At 42.7% G+C, this 24,503-nt stretch overlaps 1 protein-coding gene across 3 annotated transcripts in view; it reads right to left on the bottom strand.

Annotated features, from left to right (window-relative positions):
- Positions 1-638: 638 nt before the first annotated feature.
- foxp4 (forkhead box P4) overlaps positions 639-24,503 on the bottom strand; it is a 92,305-nt gene continuing 68,440 nt past the window's right edge. For all 3 annotated transcript variants that reach the window (XM_058630759.1, XM_058630760.1, XM_058630762.1), the window contains 12 exons: positions 21,108-21,309; positions 20,556-20,651; positions 18,053-18,151; positions 14,664-14,751; positions 13,064-13,147; positions 10,840-11,059; positions 10,360-10,436; positions 10,161-10,262; positions 7,055-7,176; positions 6,333-6,399; positions 5,248-5,420; positions 639-3,513 (listed from right to left, as the gene is read on the bottom strand). In XM_058630759.1, the coding sequence (XP_058486742.1) occupies positions 3,366-3,513; positions 5,248-5,420; positions 6,333-6,399; positions 7,055-7,176; positions 10,161-10,262; positions 10,360-10,436; positions 10,840-11,059; positions 13,064-13,147; positions 14,664-14,751; positions 18,053-18,151; positions 20,556-20,651; positions 21,108-21,309 (1,478 nt within the window). In that variant the 3' untranslated portion in view covers positions 639-3,365. The remainder of the gene's footprint in view (positions 3,514-5,247; positions 5,421-6,332; positions 6,400-7,054; positions 7,177-10,160; positions 10,263-10,359; positions 10,437-10,839; positions 11,060-13,063; positions 13,148-14,663; positions 14,752-18,052; positions 18,152-20,555; positions 20,652-21,107; positions 21,310-24,503) is intronic.

Genomic DNA, 24,503 nt, shown 5'->3' with positions numbered 1-24,503 from the left:
CTTCTATGCGTCCTATGTGTCCTCACCTGCTTCCTGCAACACCACGCGGCGTAACCATTAACGACCATCGTGCCCTCACCGGCGCACACGTAACAGCGGAGGCTGTTCACGTTGGTTTCACACAGCGGATAGAACACGTTTATATTATATTGTAGCGAGCTCTTCACAACACACTTTGAGACATAGAGATGTGGCTTGAGGAGAGGTAGTCATTTTTAAATTCCATGAAAAGTGAAACATCTCTGTGGTTTTGGGCTCAAGCAGATGTGTCGGGGGTGTGGTGGGTGGGCGAGGTGGAGGGGGTGGGGGGCTTGTCCGGATCCACCAAATAGCTCTGTTTGTCAGTCATACAGTAAGCGTAACACAATTTTGGCATTCATTATTATTATCATTATTATTATTATCATCATCAAGGAAGAATGGATGAAAAAAAAAAGGTGTGTCAGAGAGTTCAGTCTCCCGTTGGCTATGTGTTGAACTGTTTCGAAAAAGGAGGTAGTGTTATTTTTGGTTCTTGTTTTTTTTTTAATCTTGTTTCAAGATGTCTTGATGTCTGCCACTTTGTACTTTTGTTAGAAATCAGTCTCTAATGTGACAGGAAACAGTCCTGTTTGAACACAAAGTCATCGGAAAGGTCATTCTTTTTTTGTTTTTCATTAAATAAGAAAGAAATTGTCACAAGTGCAAGAGACAGTTTGAAAAAAGTATGAAAATATGAACCCAACTTTGACTAACATGACGCCCCTTGGTCGTCCTCCTCTTACACTGGTATATTTTCACTGATTTCAATTGTTCCCTCTTTAATGTAATCTTCATTAGGAGATTCATTATTAGTCCCTGTTTTAAATATGACATACAGTTTTATCAGGGCATGTTTTTTGCTCCATTTAAAAAAAAAAAAATAATAATAATAATTCTCATGACAGCACCAGAAGAAAATTGCTCCTTAAGCCAAATGCTGTTTAAAATCTTGAACTTGAAAGGTGCAGATTTTGTTCAAATGCCTCGAGAGTGCTTATTTTTAGGTCTGCTCATATAAGAAGGGCCAATCCTAAGATTGTTTAGAACAAAGTTTAGCCTGAGAGTTTTAACTTCTAAGTGCTTTTTTCCTGTCTTTTTGTCTTCAGAGGAACTGTGCGACTGTGGTGTGTGTTAATACTAAGCTTTTTGGCCTCTTTACCTAAATGTGAGTTATTCATAAACACTTCTGTAAAAGCTTTAATGTCTCCAAAGTCTAGTTTGCTTTGCACACTTTGGTTTTTGGAATGGTCAGCACTGTAAGTCATGTATCATTTCAACACAATAGTTATGAGAATACAATAATAGGAATTCAAACTCCTGGTTTGTTGTCTTTTGGCCGGCTCTTTAAGAAAAAGAAGAAGAAAGAAAAAAAAAAAGAAAAGAAACTCAACAAGGGCAAAATAAACTACAGGGTTTTTGGTTTTCTACGTATTTCTTTGGTTACCTGTAACAAAAATAAAAACGGGAACAAGCAGATTAAACAGATTAAAGTAAATGTTAAATTTGGTATGGCACTGTAGCGAAAAGTAATGCTTTTTATGCTCACAGAAAACAAAGAAACCAACAAAAGAAGAGAAAATCTCACGTGCTATTCCTTGAACACAAACTCACACAGTGAATGGTAGATAACTTCTACACAGTAACTATAACAACCATAGAGCTTTGAATCTGAAGCCGAGCAGAGTTGCCACATTTGGTGTCCCACAGAAAGAATCCCCCCTTATTTCTTTATCAATTTGGACACAGTTCCAGGCAGAACCTTTTGTGGGATGAGGTATTCTCTGACCGCAGTAATAATATATATATATTTTTAAAGCATTACTGATACTTCCTCAACTAAATACACAACGGAAAAAACAAGTGAATGAGAAAGAAAAACAATATTCAGCTGTTAAATAATCTGTCTGGATAATGGAAACTTTTAAGTGCTATTTCCAAATGTCTTGTCTGCTACACCTGGGACAGAAAAGGAGAGGGGCAGGAGTCAGGGGTCGGTTATCACAAGTTCGGACAATACTGCGCGTTCTTTTCTTTCTTTCTTTTTTTTCTTGCCAATACTCGTATGGAATGGTGTGAACAGTCAGAGAAAATCAAACAAATCACAATACAAAAGCAAAAAAACAGCATTCTTAGAAAAGGTACGTCGAAATGGAACGTCACCGTGGAAATATTGATCCTCGAGGAAAAAAAATGATAATAACATCATCAACATAACGTGAAATAAAAAATAAAAAGGAAATGACAAAAGCTACCACACGTTTTTTTCTTGTTATATTCCATAATCATGAACAATTTTCTTTTTTTTAGTCACAATATTTCTGTAGATGCTCCCTCCCTCTTGTGTCATCCGCCTCCTCTCTTTTCCCTCTTGTTCGTTAAATGTTCCAAGCTCATCACTCCATCAGAGGGGAAGAGAAGGACAGCACCAAATGTCCTATTCCTGGGGGGGGGTAGGGGGAGAGTTTGGGATGGAGGTGGGTTGGAGTACGTCTTTTTTTTTTATCCCTCACGTAGAAGCAAAGATGTCCATCATTAAATGTCTTGCTGGGGGGGGGGGGCAGAAGTTTTGGCACAGACCGCGGGTCACGCCGCCTCTGGTGAATCAGCCTCGCTGAGGGCTCATGCACAGACTTTGGGGACAGGAGCCTGGTGTGCAGAGGTGTTGGAGCACTGCTGGAGGTAATCTTTGAAAGCACGCTTCCTTCCTTCCTTCCTTCCTACCTATATCTCGAAGCCCGACAGTTTCGTCTCAACCAAATAAAAAAAAAGCGAAAAGTGATTGACTCAAAGAGGGAGAAGAGGTATACTGCACAGCCCCTGATGACTGCTTCCAAATCTATATACACATGAACTTGTGTGTCTTTTTTTCTTTGTGTCATCTAAAAGAGCCAGCAGTGAGGAGGGTCTGTGCAGAGCAGTGTGGCGGGACGAGGAGAACAGAGGTCTCTACGCAGAGGCTGACGTTCCCAGCGAGGAAAAAGGAGCCGCGGCTTGAGTGTGTCTGTGTGCGTATTTGTGTGAGTGTGTATGTAATAAGTGGTGTTACACCTCTGAAACAAGCGTTGGGGGAGGGGGGGGGGGATAACAAAACACATGGAGGTAAAGCAGCTCCACAGTCTTCTTTTTGCGTCTGAAAGTAACGGAGGTCATCTAACCCTGTTTGGAGTTTCTCAATGTCATCCTTGGTTGCTTGCATTTTCTTAAAAACGACAACAAAAAAAACATTCTCTTTTTTCTTCTCTCTTTTCTCATAAGCGTACTTTTTCTTCCTCTTCACACCGACGAGAGGGATGCGGGGATGGATCTCACTCTGTCCCGTCCCTCTGGTCCGTCGTGGACCTGTCCTACTCCAGCTCCTCGGTGGGAAGGTCCTCCTCCAGGTCGCGCTCGTCACTTGGCAGCGGCAGGTTGTGTGTGACTCCAGCCAGGAGAGAAATTGGTCGACAGTCCTCCTCCAACTCAGTGGGCTCCTCCTTCACATGCACTTGGTGGCTGAAGGACAGAGCAGGTGGACATCAGCAAAACCAACATGTGGATTTAACCAACCAGTAACGTCTGAGTCGTTTACACGAGGTCATCTGGATTAGCTAGCATTATGTTAATAAAGTGGCATTTTTTGAAACAAAGAAATATTGGTGCGTTCCATTCGTAGTTGGAACTCTGAATGTCGGAGGTCTTCAGAGAGAACCCGCTTTGTTCTAAAACAGTGTTATATTAAGTTCTTAGTATTTCTCTTTAATAAAAACAAATATACATTTTTAAATTTGTATTTAATATTTTTATTTAAAGCAGTGATTCTGATAGAATAGACGTTTTTGTAATATGTTCCGTCATTCATGTTATCTCTTGTTATCGTTTAATTATTCTTATCAGACAAAAGCACGTTCTGAATGCTGTCTTTCATTTAGCGGTTATTCTTATTAAATAAAATACATGTTTGTGTCAAAACAACAGGGACGTGGAGGATCCTTACATGAACCAGGAACCAGCTGACCGGACGTTTTAGAAAATCTTACACAGCACCATTTCCTTTCTATTTGGCTTTCAAAATAAGAGCCACTGACTTCATCTTTTAACTACTTCTCATACAAACCTTTTGCCATAAAGCTTAACAATAAAAATAGCTTAAAATAAATACATGTTTTTATTACATCTTTCATTGTATTACTTAATTCTATTAATTCTATAATTTTTTAGGGGCTTAAAAATAATTGTACAATTGCACTTTCATGGCCAGGTAAGGCTTTTCACCTCACTAAGCAGATAATTCAGTAGTATTCAGTAATAAAACAAGCCTTTAATTTATCATGATTTGATTTGATATCATGATTTGTTCTATTAATTCTGGGCCCCTAAAAATGGACAATTTAACGGTTAATGCAATTATTTTGTTCAATCCCTCAAATTAAAGCTGAGAGTCTGCATTTTAACATAATAATTCACCTTGATTGTTTCATTTCAGGTCACATATTCAGGCTTTCAAAATGTTTTTTTGTTCATCTTCTTCTTAAGTTATGATTAATTTTTTATCACATTTTACTAGTGTTTTAAAGTAGCAACAATTGTGCAGAAGTCACAAAACATTTTTATTTTATTTTTGTTCATAAAAAAAGAGCCGAGTGAACTTTGAACTGTGAAGCATTTCCATATTTTTACAAATTCAATCCGATTTTAAACATTCTGAGTACTTTTTGCTCAGGTGTGTTTATATAGTTGGTGGATATGAAAAATAAATTTCGTCAGATTGTCTAGATTTTGCTGAAAGAAAGATATAAGATGCTCTTTATTGCCTCTGTATATACTGCACGTTTAACACTAATGGAAAAAAGCAGCTGAAATGCTCTGTGTTCTAAAGGTTGTATTTTTTTAAACAACAATAGGGTCACAAAAACAAATCTGTAAAAAATGTGTGCTCACCAAGGATAAAAGCAATATTCGATCTAAAAATTCACAATAATGAAGGAGAATCCTTTGGATCTTAGAGGGAGAGTCCAAGAATTAGAAGTGTGAGGCATGTGAGGCACTCCTAAAAAAACACTTGTTTTCAAAGCTTTCAAACACTGGAAAGCCTTGAGTATCTTTCTGTTGGACTCCCACGTGTACTCTGAGGAGAGGCCGCTCCCTTATGATCACAAATATGAATTCATCCATGAATAGAAGCAAGATAATGATCATTTTTGCAGACATGTAGTTACACATGTGTACGTGTGTGTGTGTGGTGTGTACCTGTACTGTTGAGGGCTGAGTGTGGGGCTGCAGCTGCCGTTGCTGTTGACCTGCTCCACGGTGGAACTGACATCGTCGTGGCCCACGTGCAGCATGTTGAGGCTGGCTGCAGACGGAGGACTCATCATCTGAGGACTGTTGAGCAGGGACAGACTGCTCTCTGCTAGAGCCGCCTGCAAGTCACAACATCAAATCAAATTAAGCTTTAACCCGGAGCAAGGCGTACATGCACTTTCAAACATAGAACTCTGCTTGATTTGAATGTATTTTAATAATAGAGACCATTGTACTGGTGATAGCTCTTCCACATGAGCAGCATTTGAACCAACTAACTTGTTAGTGTACTTAAAGAACCACTAGGGGGCACTTGTATACAGTAGTATACAGTAGTTTCCACATCATGGCTGGAGTCCCTGCAGTCCTCCACATGAGCAATTGTGCACATGTGTTCACATGGAAGTACAAGAACGACTGAGACGGAGCCACAACCTCAACTCCAACACAAACCAGCAGTGAAACAGAAGAGAAAACAACTGAATCAACAGGAGCGGCTTCTGTCACTGCGCTCCACATTCACATCCAGCTGTTTGCAGATGTGAGCTCGACCCCACCTACGCTCTTACAGGGCAGCACAAAAAAAAAAAAAAAGAATAGAAAAAGGAGGAGAACTCTCATTGGCTCAGAGATGGATTTTCTGGGACAGGGGATAATTTAATGCGGTAACCTTAATTGACAACTACTTGACGCTATAAATCATCTGAGTTGCAAAAATTGCATGCGCTTGTGGGTTCGGTGTGAGATGGGTCAAGTGTGTGTGTGTGTGTGTGTGCAGAGGTGGGGGGTGGTGCATGTGTGAGAAAGTGAGTTGGGAGGTGAGAATGTGTGTTGGTGTGGGAGGAGGTGGCGTGAGCGTCGTTAGGGAATCTGCTAATTATGAGAGGGAATTGATATCTGTGCCCTTGATTGCCATTGGCTGCTCTGTGTGTGTGTGTGTGTGTGTGTGTGTGTGTGTGTGTGAGAGAGAGAGAGAGTGAGGCGGGGAGGGGGGGGAGAGCGATGGAAGAGAGCAGAGGGCATTTTCTTACCTGGTAGCTGGCGTTTAGGGATCCAAAGCCCAGGCCTGAAATCATGTTTTTCACCAGAGTGGGACTTCTGCACACACACAAACAAAGAGAGAGAGAGAGAGAGATGGTGAATGTGTGTGTGTTTGAGACAGAAGGAGAGAGAGAGAGAGAGAGAGAGAGAGAGAGAGAGAGAGAGAGAGAGAGAGGGGTGCGAATCACAGATTAAAAGCACATGTTGAGAGATGTCACCTCAATCAAAGCCCTCAGACAAATGTATTTGTTGTATGTTTGTTATGTTCGTTACAAGTAGAAAGATTCACAGATTGGAAACAGGTGCTAAAACACATACAAATGATCTCATATCTGGTGTGCAGGTGTGTGTGTCTGTGTGTGTGTGTGTGTGTGTGTGTGCGCGCACGCGCGTAATTATCCCTGGTTTCTTTGGCGGTTGGAGAGAACATCTGTTTACACACGCTAACAAGGTTTTTTGCGCTCTCACATCTCACACAGCTGCTTACTAATGGTGTCGACAAACAGGGAAAACACACACACACACACACACACACACACACATGACGATAAGTCAGCATCCTTCTGTTTTCTTCTGTGACTGCTGAGTTGGCCTCTTGGTAATAATAGAGGGACCATTTAGGCAATCATAGTGCCAGCACCCATAAGCTCACACTCGTATCACACTCAGCTCAAACGTGTGTGTGTGTGTGTGTGTGTGTGTGTGTTCTTACCCGGTCATCTTTGGTGGTCTCCTCTTTTGGTATTCAACTTCATCCACAGTCCACACGGCCCCCTTCACGTTCTCAACACGAACAAAACACTTGTGCAGACTCAGGTTGTGGCGCACAGCATTCTGGGAAAAAGGGAGGGAGGGAGAAAGAAGAAGAATTTGAATTTCAAGTGACGTACATTCCCTGAAATACACAGATAACCTCATAAAGCTGGGAGCCATGGCTTCAATAAAGAAATAATATCTTGACATTATGTCTTTATTTCCCGATATATGAGATATATCAATATATAGAAATAAGTTTCCTTTTGAGATTCTCAAAGAGTGACGATAAACTATAATAAAATATCTACTCTTTATGATCTGTATCACATGTTAAAATACTTTTTTCATGTTAAACGAAGGACATTTGCATTTATTAGAAACAATCAAATTGTAAATTAGGCTTAAATTTGAAGTGATTAAGTCATTTTGTCAATTGCATGTATTTCCTAATTAATATGATTTTTTTTTATATTTAGTGTATTTCACTAATTTATTCAATATGATTATTATAAGGACTATCCGTGCGACAGCTTTTAAAACAAGATATGACAATATCCCTATATGACGATATTCAAAACCTAAGATATTGTGTTGTACGTCACTACACAGATATAAGATCAATTATTTAAGACGCTTTTACTTAAAAATGACCCTCAAATGACCAGAATATTTATTTGCTGTTGTTCTTTGACCGGTTACTTTTTCCAAAGTGTCACTTGAGAAATCGATGTCCTTTTTGCTTCTTCTTATAAACGTGTAGATACTGTAGTTCTATGTACCGTGCTAATACAAGGCAGCCGTTCTGTGGTAGCAGTCAATTTATCTCAGAATTTTCATCAGCGCACACACACACACACACACACACACTCAGACAGGCAGGCAGGCAGGCAGGCACACCGCTATCTTTGTCTCACCCCCCAGGGACAGGCCTCCCTTTTCATCTGCTATTTGTAGTTTGTTCATGCCCAATTTCATTACCAATTTTAATTCGTCTATAATTAAATCCTGCATATTCTCTCTGACACGCTGTTCTAAGCCGAGAGGGAGGGACAGGCCGGGCATGCATCACTCCTCGCCATAATTACACACACACACAAACACACACGCACACAAATACACACACACGTAATTACACAAGCCATAATCAGCAGAGGAACCCTTTCTCCCCCGCATCCCCTCAACCCCCCGAGCTGTGATGCTAAGTTTTGTAAATGAGTCTGACCCCAATCTCTGCCCGCCACCCTGACAGTGCAAACACACACACACAGACACACACACACACACGCACACACTGCTATTGCTCTGCTATTTGCATTTGTCTCCGTGATGAAAGCCTAATTCTCCCAGTTAAAACATTAGCAGTCATTTACAGTAGGTCACAGCACAGGTGCCACTCATCTCCTCTCCCTCAGGTTGAGAGAGACAGAGAGGGACAGAATCTTGAAGCAGACGGGGGGACAGTAAATATATATGAGCATTGTGATGATAAGTCTGCCTGTTGCATGCTGGGATGGGATGGGATGGGGCTCCTGGCATAGATTAGATGGCAAATAAAACTGTACATTCATAAAGAAATTCCTGTCTCGAGCAAAAATCTAGCAACACAGCGCTTTGAAAACACTCTTGTTACAAATAAAAGTTATTTTATTGACAACGAAAGTCTCATATTCAAGTACTAGCAAGGCAAAAAAAAACAATTACCCCTTTATATCTTAGAAATTCTAGTATTATTATATGTAAAATAAATCATCTTTTAAACAGGTAACGTCCAAGTGTTTAAAAACGAAATAGACTGTAAACTAAACGGAGATGAAAGCTCTTCTTCTAGGCCTCCGACTCAACACAAAGCACCTTAAAGTAACATCTCTCCTCCTCTTTTTCTCTGGCTTTCTCTTGTCTCTTCCTTCTTCACTTCCCCTTCTTCGTTTCCCTCTGATCAATGACTTCCACACTGTGACACCGGCCTGCTCCCCTCATGAAATATAATGGCTTATTAAAGGACATACATCTGTGCGGCTCCATTTGACTCACCGGGCTGCTATATAAATACATAAGGCCACGCCGGGGCTATATTTAAAGGTCTGCGAGGCCAGCAGCACAGGAAGCAGACGCCAGACATTAATAGTTAAAATTCATAAAAGTCAGATGAGGAGGTGATGATATTCCAGGCTGCCTCGCGTCTTAACCCTCTCCACACCACGTCGCCCTCCCAGTCCTTCCCTCCATGGTTTAGGGCTATTAGCAGAAGGCAGAGGGGTCTCTCCTCACCCCTCCTCCACATCCTCCTCCTCCTCCTCCTCCACTGATCTCTCCATTCCTCCTTTGCTCATTCTCCCACTTTCCTTCTCTCTGGAGGAACTGACACTCAAATTAATATGAGGTTTCTGTAGAAATGGGTCAGCACCTACGATAGTGGGATCAGGCCAAGAGTGTGAGTGTGTGTGTGTGTGTGTGTGTGAAAGTGAGAGATGAGGAGGAACAATAGAACATTTTACCTGTGTGTGTGTGTGTGTGTGTGTGCACCAAATTTGTATGTGCATTTCTACTGGTTCTACTGGTTCTACTGGGATGAGAGGGCCGACTCTTCATGTGTCATGTATGAAGTGAGAAATAAGAAAACGTGGGGAAGAATTTGTGTATTCCTTGTACTTGAATCGTTTTCTGAGTGATTCCAGTGTGGGTGAGTCATTTGGCTCGACCACAGTGTTTAGTACTACAGTAACCCCCCCATCGCCCCCCCCACAGCTTCTCTCATTGTGGTCGCCACAAATCTCGGCAGGCATCTAACTTGGGTCGTAGGAGCTTCATCAGCGAACACACAGACCACACATTTACTTTGCAGGCAATTAGCAAAGCTGATTGAGTCACAACCGCAAGCCCACACTATCGCTCTCTAAATACGCTGCGTCTCATTTTCACCACCATTTAAACTAAACTACAAACGACGTGGTTAATTAGTCTGCTTTCTATCTCTGTTTACTGATATTTACATTAAACGGTGTTCGTTTGCTTCGTTTTTTTCAAAGCATTTAACCGAGTCACTGTGAAGCACATGTCTTTACCTTCCACGTGGCTGTGTTTCTCCTGAAATAAGCGAACTTCCGCGTAAACCAGTTGTAGATTTCATTGAGAGTCAACTGTCTTTCCGGGGACTCCAGAATGGCCTGAGGACAGGAAGAGAGCAGAGTGAAAGTCAGAGCGGGAACACAGATGGAGAGAGAGAGGAGAGAGACGGCAGAAGGGATCAAAGGGGAGACTTACATGACGTATGAGAGAGGCGTAGGTAAAGGGAGGCCTGACATCAGCGTTCTTGTAGAACTCACAGTTCTGAGCCAGCTCTGAGAGAAACAAGACAGGATCGTCAGAACTCAGCTGGTGTGGATGAATTAGCAGTGTCGTGTAAAAGCAACTAAAACACAATGTAGATGTTAATCAATCAAATTAACAATGACAAATCTAAGACATGTCTAGTTTGTCTGACATTATTCTTTGTGCCTCCACACCATTTGAAGTAATATGAATTAATCCACATACTTAAATATAATAGCTGAAATTAAAACTATAGCTTTAGCTCAGTACAAGTGCGAGCTGACAGCTAAATGAGACTTAAGTGCTTTTGCCAGGAAATTTGTGAAAAGAACCACATCAGTGCTTGATTTAAAAAAACAAAAAACAAAAAAAAAGAAACAACATAATTTGAATTTATTATAAATCAGTTAATCGATCAGGGGAAATGTCTACCTGAGGCGATGGGGGTGCAGTATTTGTCGGAGTTGCGCCGACGTATGGGCCCGACACCGTGCGTGTGGGAGTGTGAGTGCAGGCTCGAGGAGCTGATGACCGAGGGTCCCTGGCGCAGTGGCGTGATGGGGGTGGCAGCCGAAGTGGGGGGGTGGGGTAGACCCTCTGGGTAGGCATCGCTGTCCCGCTTCAACAGGGAGCCACTGGAGGCCAGGTTCAGCTGGAAGGAGTCACAGATCGACACAGAGATCTTTAATTTCGCTTTTTAAAAACAGAAATACAGATTAAATATAAGGTGAGACATTTTCCATTGCAGACCAAAGGGGGGCTACATTTTCTTACCTTTTTAAACATAAAAATGGTAGTGTTTCTGTCCAAAGTGCAAGGGGTAGTTTTAGTGCAGGGACATGAAATGGATTTTTTATATGTTTACCTTAAAGGTTCACCATCTGCTAAGTGCGGCTGCTGTTTACAAGGAAACGTGGTTCTAGATAAGATCACGGTCAGGTGATACCAATGCATTAGAGCATTTGTTTGTGCCACACACATCACACGTCTCTTCCAGGAATATGTTTCAAAACAATTGTTTTTCAGCTTCCAGTTGCACAAGAATATGAACACAGTGGCAGAACGGCGCTCTGCCAGTCACGCTGCACACGCGTGATGAAACCACTCTCGGGCCAAGAGCAACTATTATCTGATAATAGAGAATTGTTCCACCCATTAATTTGAAACGATTTAACCTCGAGCAGTATGGAGAGCTACTGTATATCCAGGAAACACCACTGATGTTTAATTCCCGCTCACATTAAAAAAATAAAGCCATCAGCACTCCCTGAGAATCTCTGTCTAGTACCGATTCCCCAAAACCAACCGACATCGGCGCTCAGAACCACACACACTCATATATACACACACTAAACATGCACTGTACATATATTTATATACACAGAACTGGCTGCAATTAACCCTGAGCCTCCAAAAACAAAACCACACGACAGCATGTTTGTACGAAGGGAACGCACACGTGCACTCGGAGATGGCAAAGTCTTCGCGGACTAATGTGGCCCAATTAGGCAGAGCCTTGCACACGCACGCACACACAAAACCACTACTTGTGGTCTCTCTGGGACAGCCATTGTAGGGATGCTAGTTTAGGACTAATTAAAACCGCAGTCTGTGTGTGTGTGTGTGTGTGTGTGTGTTGCCTTTATGTATGTAAAATGTGTGAATTGCCATCTCTTTACTCTGCTGCCCCCTCTCCGTACCATTTACACTGACTGGAGGGGGCGGGGCTGTTTAACAGGTACTTCATTAACGCCGCAACCCTGCCACATCACCACGGCAACAGTCGAACCCTGTTAATTGAGGCCAAGCTTTGTTTCCATTCCTGACGCTCCTCCCCTGCCCCTCCTTCTCCAATCCCTGACCCCCAAGGCTCCTCTCCAGTGGTGTCAGAACACGCCTCTTCCTGATTTGCCATTAGGTGTTAATGGCAGCTGATCCCCCTGTGATCAACACATCATCCAGACTCACAATACACACACACACACACACGTTGCCATTCAGCTGCACCCATTTAAATCCCCTCAAATTAAGACACTCCACCTCTAATTGACAATTAATTTCAACATCTTCATATTTTAATAAGACTCCTCGTCAATCTGAATAATGAAATATTCATTAGATGCCGCGTAACAACTTTGCCAACCAGTGTGCACACACACACACACACATCATATTTCTTTCTGTTTCATTGGCACATGCTGAGAATACTATGAGCGATCGCTTTGGCTTTTTTTTCTGTCAGAACAGCTGAACAGGAACAGAAAGAGAAGCTGAATCAAATGTAAAACTGGGCTTCGACTCAGGCACAGTTTGAATCCGTGAATGGCTGGAATTTATGGCTTTCTCTCGGGCCCCGAAACACACTGTACCATGGGAAGTTTGACGCGCAGAGGAGAAGAAGGAGAAAGAGGAGACGAAGAGTAAAGAGCACGCCGAATAGGAGGTGATTTATAAACCCTCGTTGGTCAGTAGAGGGCGCAGATATCAAGCTAGACTGAAAACGGAGGGATGATAAATCCCAGGAAGGTTAAGCAGTAAAGAAACTGATAAAAAAAGAAGTCTGGATATGAATAAGATATAACAGTGGGAGCTCAGGGTGAGCGGGTGAAGAAAAATGTCACACAATATAGGGTTTAAGGAGTGATTGTGAACTCACAGGTTGGTTGAAAGGCTTTGGCTCTGAGGGGCGCATGTGCAGGTGGGTCATCATGGCCTGCAGTCGTTCGCTCTCTTTCGCCAGCTGTAAAACACACAGGGATAAATGGCTGCACGCACACACACACACACCTTTTTTTTGTGAAATTTACACAGAATTACAATTACTATTATACCTCAGGCAGAGAGATGAATATCAGAGTCAGCCTGCCTCTGCACCCGCAGCTCTCTTACACACTTACACTAGCCTGCAGACACACTTGTTCCCGTTTGACACTGTTAACTGCCGTTTAATAGGTTCTACTGCAGCCTGTGGAAACGCTGCATCCTGTGTGTGTGTGTGTGTGTGCGCGTGTGTGCGTGTTCTTTTTGCGTTTGTGCGTGTGTGAGAACTGGAAAACAAACATGCAGCATCCAAAAACTAAAGCTGATGTTTCCATTAGCACATTCACACACTGCAGTGAGGTGTGGCAGATTGCAAATGTGAGAAATATGAGTCTCTGTGGGTGTGTTTACTTGTATTTGTTACCTCATTAGGACCTTTTTTTCTGGCATAAACACTGATCTTGTCAGGACCAGTAGTTCTTTACTGAGGCAGAAACTCTTTGAAGGAGCTGGTTAAGTTTAGGGCTAAGAGTTGAATTGTTCGGGTTAGGCATTAACTGGTTAAGGTTAAGATTAGAGATAATCTTTTGCTTAAGCTCTCCAGATGAAGGAAAGTTGCACAAACCTGTGTGTGTGTTCTTGTATTTATATCCTTGTGAGGTCCAAAAAAAAAAGTCCACAACTTAAAAGACCTTTTAGGGCTGATTCTAGGGTTAGAATTGGGTTTAGGTTACGGTTAGGGTAAGGGGAATGCATTATATCAATGATGTGTCCTCACTGAAACATAAAAACAGGTGTGTGTGTGTGTGTGTGTATAGAGTGGTGGGTTTCTTGTGGACTGCTGGGGGATGAAGTGACATGTTAGGGAGGGAGAGATGGTCGTCCTGATGTGATGTGACACCAGCTGCCTCTCTGTCACTTTATGTTCCCTGGTGGCGGCGTGAGGGGCTCAGCTAAACGCTGTTTACTACCACAACCAAACACAACTCTCGCCCTAATCCGAGCCCCACCCCCACCGCGACACCCACACACTGTGCGAATGTTCTCAAGAAAAGAGGAAGACACACAAGTTTTATATTTTGAACTTTGTTCGGAACTTTTCATATGTGCCGTTCACTTCTGATCCCGTGTTGGTTTTGCTTTAACTGGAGCATTCAGATGTTTCAAGAGCGTCGCGTTTGTGAACCGCTGTAAAAAACAAAGCCTGGTCCTCCACTTTCTAGCTTGTGTCTTCCTCTCGCTCTCTCTCTCTCTCTCGCTCTCCTCCCCCCGCAGCCTCGCTCTCTGTTGCTGGTGACCAGAGCAGCTTTATAATTGGAGCAGCGATGGCAGCTTCCCTGCCGACTGCTCCTTTTAAATTACAAGCTCCACTGCTCTCCATAAACTCTGCCCTGCCTCAGACAAGTTACTGCCATTGACTGGCTGAAGAAAAAAAAAGTCTTTGTGACTTTGTTTGTGCGACTATGTGTGTGTGTGTGTGTGTGTGTGTGACTCACCTGTATCTCCAGCTGTTGAACCACCTGCATCTGGACTCTGCATTGAGCGGTGCTGCGGTCATCCAGGGCGTGCTCATTGTTCAAGTGCCTGGAGGCAAAGGGGGGGGGGGGGGGGGGGGGGTGAAAGACGAGAGGATCAGCAGTCGTTCGTTTAAGGAATAACTTGATATCCACAAATAAAGAGCATCAAGATCAAAGTGCAGCTGGTCCGAATCCAGTGATGATTTCTGAGTTACACTTAAGTCAACACACTTGATGATGAAGTTACACAATTCGGCCCCTCTCGCGTTTTTATAAACTGAATTATGAGCCGTTTCAGTAACACATAAATAAATCATAATCTTGGAGGTTTATTTTGTCTAGTGGAGGACGCAGCAGCTGTGTTTTGTGTGTGTATACTTCACTGGTGCTCAGTGAGGCATGATCCAAGACAACCACCTGGATGTGAGCTCATGTGTTATCACACAGAGCCTTATCTTAAGACTTTCTGTTAGCTCAACTCCACTCCACTTATTAACACTGGTGTGCGTGCGTGTGTGTGTGTGTGGTGTGCACAGATGTGTGTATGTGTGAATGGCGGCGCTGTTTGTTTCCTCCAGTGTGGGAGGACCCAGGACCTTCTGATCTTTCCCAGTGCACCCCTGTCTCCCTTCCTTCATCCCTTCCCCCCCCCCCCCCCCCCCCCCTCTGTCATCACCAAGGTTATTCACAGGTTGCTGCTGCTCGCCCGGTGTGTGTTTGAGTGTGTGACATTGTGGTCGGGGAAATATCAGAGTGAGTTTTCATGTTGCTGTAAAACTTCTAATCTCTGTAATCGTCAAAAAGCTGCTTCTCTGACATGCACGGTGAAAATGAACATCAGGAACACTGCGTGTGTGCGTGTGTGTGTGCGTGTGTGTGTGTGTCTTTAAGAAGTATAATGTTAGGCAATATCAGGCGAAGACTAGAAATGAAACAAAAACAATGATGTCATGGCATGGCTAATCCAGGCAGATAGACGGCTCAACACAAGTGCACGATAATAATAACAAAAACATGATCTCACCCCTCTCTCTCTTTCACTCACTCTCTCTATCAAGTTATCTCTCCGTCTTCCCCACATGTACTTCTGTCCACTCACCCCTTCCACTCCCCGAATGGCTATGATTCACACTCATTCCAACCAAAATCTGCCCCCCCACCCCCCCAAAACCCTCCCCTCTCTCTATAGCCGGGCCATAAACAGTAGCAGGGTTTTTTTTTTTCTTCAATGTGTCCCGACAATGAGGCTCTGTTTACTCCTCCAAGTGCTGGCAGACAAGGCTTTAACCCACATTACACCCAGCTCCACCGACCACAACCAGAGTATTATACCAGAGGACAAGGAGAAGGGAGGGAGAAGAGGTGGGCAGAGAGAGGAGAGGAGAAGAAAGGCCTCAAATAGTGGAGTGTCCCCCTCCTCTGTTCTTCTGTTCTACCCTTCTTTCTCCCGGGGCGATGACTAAAGCTGGCTGGAAGGGAGCGCACTGTCGGACTGACAGAATTATCTGTCACTGACTCTATTTTTTTTTCCATCTCTCTCTTTTTCTCTCTCCCTCTTACACACACACACACACACAGACACAAACACGCTATCACTCTCTCTCTCCTTCCATCTGCCCTGGGGCTATGTGAAATGAGACACCAAACAACAGCTTTCCTCTCCAAACTTTCCCAGCCTGCCTACGAGCTTTGATCTGACTGTCCGATGCCATCGCAGTCACCAAGCGCACATCTGTGGTGTTATGTGTGTGTGTGTTGGTGTGTATTTCATCACCCCGGCTTATTAATATCCCCACTACTCAAACAGCTAAAAGTTCCAGATAATTAGAGTTAGAGTTTGTTTAGGGCTTTATTAGAAGCTCGAGAGGCAGCCGCGGGGAAATCCACTGTCCTGTGTGTGTGTGTGTGTGAGACAGAGTGTCAAGGCCAGACACTGCATCAGCATCCACCCAAAACTGGCAAATAACAGCAATGAGAGACGTGCAGAATGAAAACAGCAGGAATATGGAAGCAGGGTGGGAATAAGTCAGAAGTAAGACCAACTGTCTATTTGCAAAAAAAAATAAAAAATCTGTCTGACCCTTTAAAACAGAGGTGTCAAACTAGCGGCCCATGGACCACATGCGGCCCACATTCACTTAAAATCATGTTATGATGAAAACACGGCCTGCAACTTCCTTTTCCTTATATATATGTTAATATTTGCTAGCAATAATTTTACAATAGTGATAATAATACATTCAGTTGTAATTATTATCAAATAACACATATATAAGCTTGGTTTAATATTTACTTTACTAGTTTAGATTTATTTCTCTGTTTCTGATATTATTTTATTTTATTTTACTTTGAAATTCTGTGAAATATCAACACAAATATCTGTACTGCGATATCATGATGGAATACTGTGTTATAATTTTAAGCTCATATTGCTCACCCGCCACTGAACTGTTTTCTCTGGACACCCCCCCCCCCCCCCCCCCCCCTCCTGAGCAGACTAGGACATTTGAGTTTGACACCCCAGCTTTAAAACAAACCTATATGTTCACATGACTTCTTCTATCTGGCATTAAAGTGCAAAAACATCAACAGTAAAATGTTAAAAAATTAGCTGAGGGACAAAGAAGATGATTGCGTGTAATGCTCAAAATAAAAATTTACACACAAGACACATGCATGTATGTATGTATGTATGTATGTATAGGCCTGTGTGTATATGCTGTGTGTTCTTCAGAGGGGGTGTGATGCAACAGATTGCAACTGATGAATTTGTGATGTATATCTCTAGTGATATATGTGACTGGCGCTCTACATTTAGCTCATACTGTACCTCCGCTTTGTTCTGCATCCTCCTCTGTGCCTACAGGTAATGTGAATAAGAGAATGTGTCATGTTTCTTCTTCTTTTTCTACAGTAATACTGGATGGTAGTGTTGTTGAGCTTTTTTTTTTCTTTCTTTTTTTTTAAAGTACAAGGTTTTGTGCTTTTTACCAAATGATAAAATTGAAGAAAGTTGTGGTCTAAAGCAGAGTTTAGCTGTATGATCATTAAGAAATTTGGATACAAGTCTACACATCGACAACTGCAGATGCATCTAAAGTCCCTTAAAGATGGTAAACACGGACAAAGACAGTTAAACTGCACCACAACCTCTTTTTCACACAGCACTATGACACATACAGGAATTGGAATGCAGGCAAACGATGTAATGAGCAGTTATGCATCAATTCCAAATCAGTCAATTGTAATTTACAATTCAAATCGCTACAGGTACATCTCTATGGAGCATCGGTGCACTGTTTTCATCTGTTAATTCCAACCTACACATGTTCTTGTGGACTATGCTTTCACAGTGGCTGTTTACTTACTTGATGAACTGTCCCATGTCCTCACACAGCGCTTCACAGCCGGGCCACTTACACTCTCCGTGGCCGTAGAGAGGATGGGAGCTGGCGTGTTCCTCATGACTGCAGACAGAGAGTCGCAGGGAAAGTCAAAAAGATGCAGCATTTTCTACACTTTCTCTTTAACTGTGACTAGGGTTACAATATCGATTTGGTGATATATCGTCATCCTTCCACATGCAACTTTATGCACTTTGTTCTTTATGTTGTGAATAAACAGACATTTAGTTTCTTCTTCAGTTAGACAGATATGGTGATGTATCGCTATATGAGTGTGTTATCACAGAATTGTTGTATTGTGATATTATTGGTACCCTGTGATATTAGTGGCGCTTCCATAACGCCTTATAACATGCTTATTCTCTTATTCTTACTCTAAACAAACCGTGTTATATATTAACTTGATTATATGCTTATACAAACATACTAATGGGTTCCATTTAAGCCTCCTAAATGTTACACATTGGACCTTTATGTACTCTAGATATAACCTACAGGAGGAAGTTTGCGAGTGAAATAAGAATTAAAACGTTAGTATGCCACACTTCCATGCACAAACACACAGAGAGGGAGCTAACTGCAGCATCAACAGAGCCATCTGAGTCTGGTTAGCAGTCATTAGTTTGCGCGGCGCACTAAGCCAAGTGCAGAGTGAGAGATAGAGCAGAGTGGGGTCAGTTACAGAAGCCAGGCAAATAAGGGAATTGGTCCAGCAACCTCAGAGGCGCATTATAAAGCCCAGGGACCTTTTTTTTTCCTGTCCTTGGCGTGTGTGGTTGTGCAAGTGTGTGTCCGTGTTGGTGTGTGTTCTTCTTATGTTTCAGGAGTTGACACAGAGAAGGCACAAGACCAACCAGCCATGACTGATTGGCAGCGGCTGCCGTCATGTGCTGGTTGTTCTTTTGTGGTGAGCTCATGTGTATGTGCATGCTTGTGTGTTCACTGCTCATCTGTGCACAATAACGACTGTTTGGGTATTTTTATCTGTGTGTGATTATGAGAGATGAAAAATAATAGCGTCCGCATATGTGTGCGTGTGCGCCCGTGTGTGTGTGTGTGTGTATGCGGCAGGTCCAGTAGCACATGTGGTTCAAACCTGGACCCGTGCCGGCAACTGCTGTCTCCATATATATTTACATGACTGTGTGTGTGTGCGTGTGTGCGTGTGTGCGTGTGTGTTTGTGGACTGGGATAAGATGGGGATTCTCCCAAATCAACATCAGAAGGTTGTCTAACGAAAACCATTTGTCTCGCAGATGGAAACGTGTCTCACTCTGCCTGTCGCTTTCCTTTTTTGCCTCTTCCTGATCACATGTGCAGGCTGGGGTTGAATATCTGTGTGTATATCTTGTGTATCTGCATGTGTGCGTCTTGTGCGTAGGTGTGTGTGTGTGCGCTGGCTGTGGTTGAGTCAACTCAGACAGCAGACATGACAAACTTCTGGCAACCACATTCTGCTCCACATCAACCATGCAATAGTTAAGCGGGCTAACACAATAACACCACCCCTCTTTTACTGTGTTTCCATCATGGTACGGTTGGGTTTGGTACGGGTTTGGGATGTTAAAGCCCTGGGTCAGGCTTGGGTTTTGACTGAGAGCAGTACCTTTAACTTGGTGTGCGCTGTGCCCGATGGCCACGTAACGCGACGCTGTACCGGTGCAATGACCCCAAATGATGGCATCAAATGATGGTGGGTGGAGCTAGACTGGCTCCACCCATGACAGTACTGTACCGTACCATTTTACTGCCAAAAAATGTTATGGTTGGGGCTGTTTAATGCAAAAACTATATGTACCGTATCAAACCGAACCTTAAATTACTACTACTACTATTGTCTTGAGTTTGTAATATTACCTCAGCTTGTTGACTGGTTTATTAACTCTATTGTGTATGGCAATCACCTCACCTGGTGTCATTATCTGCTCCACACCTGTGGCTCGTTTCCCCAATTAGACCACAGTACATGAACCATTTCTTTTCCACAGCGCTCTGCCAGATTGCCTAGCATCTACCTTAGCATTCCAGCATCCTTAGTTATTCTTTTGAACAACTGCCTGTTATTTGATGGTGATTTGGGCTCACCCCTCGTTGGATTCGTTTGCCTGTGTATTTGCACTGTCTTCCCGGTAATCAGATCTCTGTGAGTAAACTGATTGAACCGCGTTGTGCTTTTGGGAGTCATTACAACCACAGTCAAATCTGTTGGGATACCAGACGCACACTGTAGCAATAGTGTACGCCTGTGTGACATGTTTGATCAATTATTAAAAGCTTTTTTTTAATTAATACTCGCCGACCCATGCTGACCCCTTCCAATATGCGGTCAAAGGTCAGGGTCAACAATGAACCCCCAGAGCAAGGAGTGAATCAGTGCTAAAGGACACTTCAGACAACCCTCCTACAGTGTGTCGGTCTGTCTTGTCCACTCATGTGTGTAAGTGTGAGCGTAAAATGTGCTACTCACTGGCTGGGGGGTTGGTTGCCTTTGGAGTAAAGGGGGACATGGTCGTCTCCGCTGTCTGCCTTGGTGAAGGAGGATATCCACTCAAACAGTCTGGCTCTTAAAGATGGAGACAAACCCATGAGCAGCCAACACCACAGCCCTGACACAGTGTGCATGCAAATACAAATACAACTGCCACATGCATCACACTATATCCTGCTGAGAAATGTGTCTTTACAGCCCACTAAGACTGCCACTGTCTCTGTCTCCTCCTCCTGTGTCCACAACCCTCCCCTCCATACCATACTGGCATGTGGTTGACAGCAAGCTGGCAGAACATAGTGAACCCAACAAGCCTGGTAGATGTTTACACCCTGAGGACGTGTGCTTCATGTGCATGTTTTGTAGCTGCATTTACGTGCATGGACATGAAAGAACAGCTGAAAACTAAACGCTTCTTTGTCAAAACACTCCATAGAAAAAGTGTGTGTTTATTACAAAGACTGGAGGTCACACAGAGGACAGACACGCCATCATGTTGTGTTATGTTTAAAGTGTTTTCACACGCTGTACCTGTCTCTCTTTGGAGTGTGGCTCTGTCCGTTGGACAGGCTGTGTAGAGGGATGTGAGTGCTGACGGCTTTGGGGAAGGCTGAGGTAGAATTGGAGCTGTTGGTGCTCAGGTCCAGGCCTTCGGCCTGTTTCAGGGCCTCCTCGCTGCTCTGCACACCAGCCACCTCCTTCCACAGCTGCTGGAGGTCTGACGGACACATAGCTGCAGGGAGAGAGCACACTGTTAGCTTCGAAGTGAGTCTTACCCGACAATAAATCAGTTTTTTGAACATTTTGAAAAATGCTACTCGTGTCTCACCAAACCCTGAAATGATGACGTTCTCAAATGTCTCGTTTTGTCCACAGAAATTGCTCAGTTTTCCTGATGACTTTGTCATATGGAGCAAATACCCACATTTAAGAAGATGAAACATCTGAGAACTTGTTTTATCGGTCCAGTGGGTAAAATTTGGGTTAAAATAATTTTCATTCAGTTCTAAATGTCAGTTCTTTTCAGTTTTTTCAGCTTCTTAAATGTGAATACTTTCTGGTTTATTTGCTCCACATGGCATTTGAGAACATCATCATCTCAGGGTTTGGGAGACAAATGTGTATATATGTATATATATATATATATATATATATGAAACACACTCAAAGCAATTGTTGGCGATTCATTTAGTAATCAAATAATATTAATTAATTATGGCAGGCCTAATCTACAGTATCTAAAATATCACCCTGTGATGACTGTGACTAACACACATAACACATCTACAGTCCTGTGGGACTGAATAAAGAGGAGAATGGAAACAAACAAAAACAGACAAGAGGTTAATTTCCGCTTGTTATTGTTTTCTTTTCCAGATATCCACTGCTGCTCAGCTATTTCCTAATCTCTGTTGGCAAACGCTACTGTCCAGCAAGACCACTGCTCCTGTCACTAACACTATTTGTCTCAACAGGGTGGTAGTACATTTCAACCTCTTTCTGGTCGTAGCTTTGTTGTTTCTAATTTCACAGCGAGGGAGCGACGCCTAAAATGCCACATTGCCTTGAACACACACACACACACACACACACGCACACATCTGTGCACACACATTCAGAGACTTTGCAGCAATCCAAATATTATGTCTGCATTCTTCTGGGCTCCCGCCAAAACAAGAGCTCTCACTCTGGAGGAATGAGGCGGTGTGTGCATACATTTTGGTATATGTGTGCATACATGCATGTATTAGCCAAAAAAAATCCGACCAATCTGTGGACATATCCAGAGCGTGAAAGTGTAAAGTAATAAAAGGATTGTTAGATGAAAGTGTTTCCTCTTTTTTTTTCCCATTCAAAAACTAAAAGAGAGAGAGAGTCTGTATTGTGCTAAAAGTCAGCATTTTACTAATAAGTGCAAAGCAAGCAGACTGTAAACGCAAAAAAAACAAAAGTATTTTGCGCATTAGTGTGAAAATTCACTGTCACAATTTCCTGCCCTCAAGTGCTGACAGATGCAAAGTTTCTGAGAAGAACAGATGGAGCGCTCTCGCTGGCTCACACGTCGAAAAATGTGGCTCTTATGGTCTCGTTTTTAGTCTACGTCACATGATAAGTACGTAGTTACTTGGAAGGTGGCGTTTATGTCAGAAGTTGTTTCTTATGAACATCTGTACTTATTTACCATTCATACCATAAAAACAGGTTTTGTCATCTAAAAGTCTAGTGTGTGAATTAAACCAAATCAGGGGCCCCCAACCCAGTGTCTCCCTCCCACCACCACTACCTAACCACTGGACACAACGGTCCTTTGAGGCGGGGCAACAATTTGTGTGTGTGTGTGTGTGTATCAGTGTGAGTGTTTATGCATGTGTGTTTGTGTGTTTGTGTGGCATGGCTGGTCAGAGGAATGCTCTGCCTCACGCCTGGCTGAGCCGTCACAATGGACCAGCTCTATCACCCTGCAGGGAAATTCCACATTGATACTGGGAGAGAGAGAGAGAGAGGGAGGGAGGGAGAGAGAGAGAGAGAGAGAGAGAGAGAGAGGGAGAGAGAGAGAGGGAGGGAGAGAGAGAGAGAGAGCGAGAAGGAGAAGTCGATGCCAAAGCCGAATGTTTCCAACCGTCTGTGAAGAGTTACCATCCAAAACTGTGGCCCAAGTTTCATTGTTGTTTTCACCTTATCTAATCTATAAACTGTTAATTCCACATGTAGTGCTGTAGTGCGGGGGGTTCCCAACGGGGACTGTAACTGGGACTTGGGCAGGGCCTGTATGAAGCAATCCTAATGTATTTTACATGGGATTTTGTATTAATTTAACCCTTTAACGCAGAGCGTATCGCAGACGTCACGTTTGCACCAGCACACTTAGCATTACCATAATCACCATAATCACTATTTTGCCAAATATAATGGCAAAAGTTGTGAAACACATTAAATATTATAAATTAAATATATTTTTAAGCCTAATTTATTGTATTCGAGAATTTGGCCATATTTATAGGCAATTTCATTGTTTCTAAAACATGTATATCCATTAAAAAGCCAAAGAAATAGACAAGATATTATCTGAAATAAACTGTATGTAAAAATAATGTATTTTAAGTTTGTAATACAGATCATAAACAGTAGATATTTTATTTTACAGTGTATTTCACACTCTCCTTTGACAAGTGCACACATATGAAAATAAAACTACCAGAGAAACAACCTGTGTGCTTGATATACCATTATATCACATATATAGGGATAAAGCCTAACAATATAGAGATATTACTCAAAAGCCATAAGAAATATGTGGATTATATCATGGTATATATTTGATATTTGATTCATATCATGGTATATACTGTATCTCGCTATCGAGGATGTAAAAAAGAGTATATCACAGAAGACAGACGGAGGCAACATCGACCGTGAGGAGGCTGCAAATAGGTCGGAGCATGACTGACAACTTTGAAAAGTTTCAAAAGTGAATTCGACTGCTCACAAAACATGTTCGTTCAGCAGTTTAACGGCACAAATACGCTTTGCCCTTGCCCCATGAGTAAGTGCATGTGACTGCCCATGAGAGAATGAAAGAGATCAGACGGGCAGAGGGAAGGAAACTGGCCTGTTTGGTCAACTCAGTCAGCGCTTTAGCAATGTTACGGTCACTTTAGAACCCCTTAAGCATTCTCTGTGTGTGAGATACAGTGTGTGTGTGAGGCAGTGCTGTGTACAGACACATACACAAACATGCATACACACGTGCTCACTCAGGGCGGGCCGGTCAACAGTCAACTTTAATTGCTGTAAAACTCTGCTGACAAAGTGAAGGGACTGTGGGAGAAGTTACACATAGGAACTTAAAAAAACAAGCCGGTGGGCACAGTGAGGGCAAAACAATGATGTCTTGTGTCTGGCGTATCTCAAGTACACACACACTTG

Source organism: Solea solea, chromosome 6 (assembly GCF_958295425.1).
Source record: "Solea solea chromosome 6, fSolSol10.1, whole genome shotgun sequence".
Classification (NCBI taxonomy): domain Eukaryota; kingdom Metazoa; phylum Chordata; class Actinopteri; order Pleuronectiformes; family Soleidae; genus Solea; species Solea solea.
The sequence above is the reverse complement of the archived record's forward strand: the minus strand, read 5'-3'. Positions and strand labels throughout refer to the sequence as shown.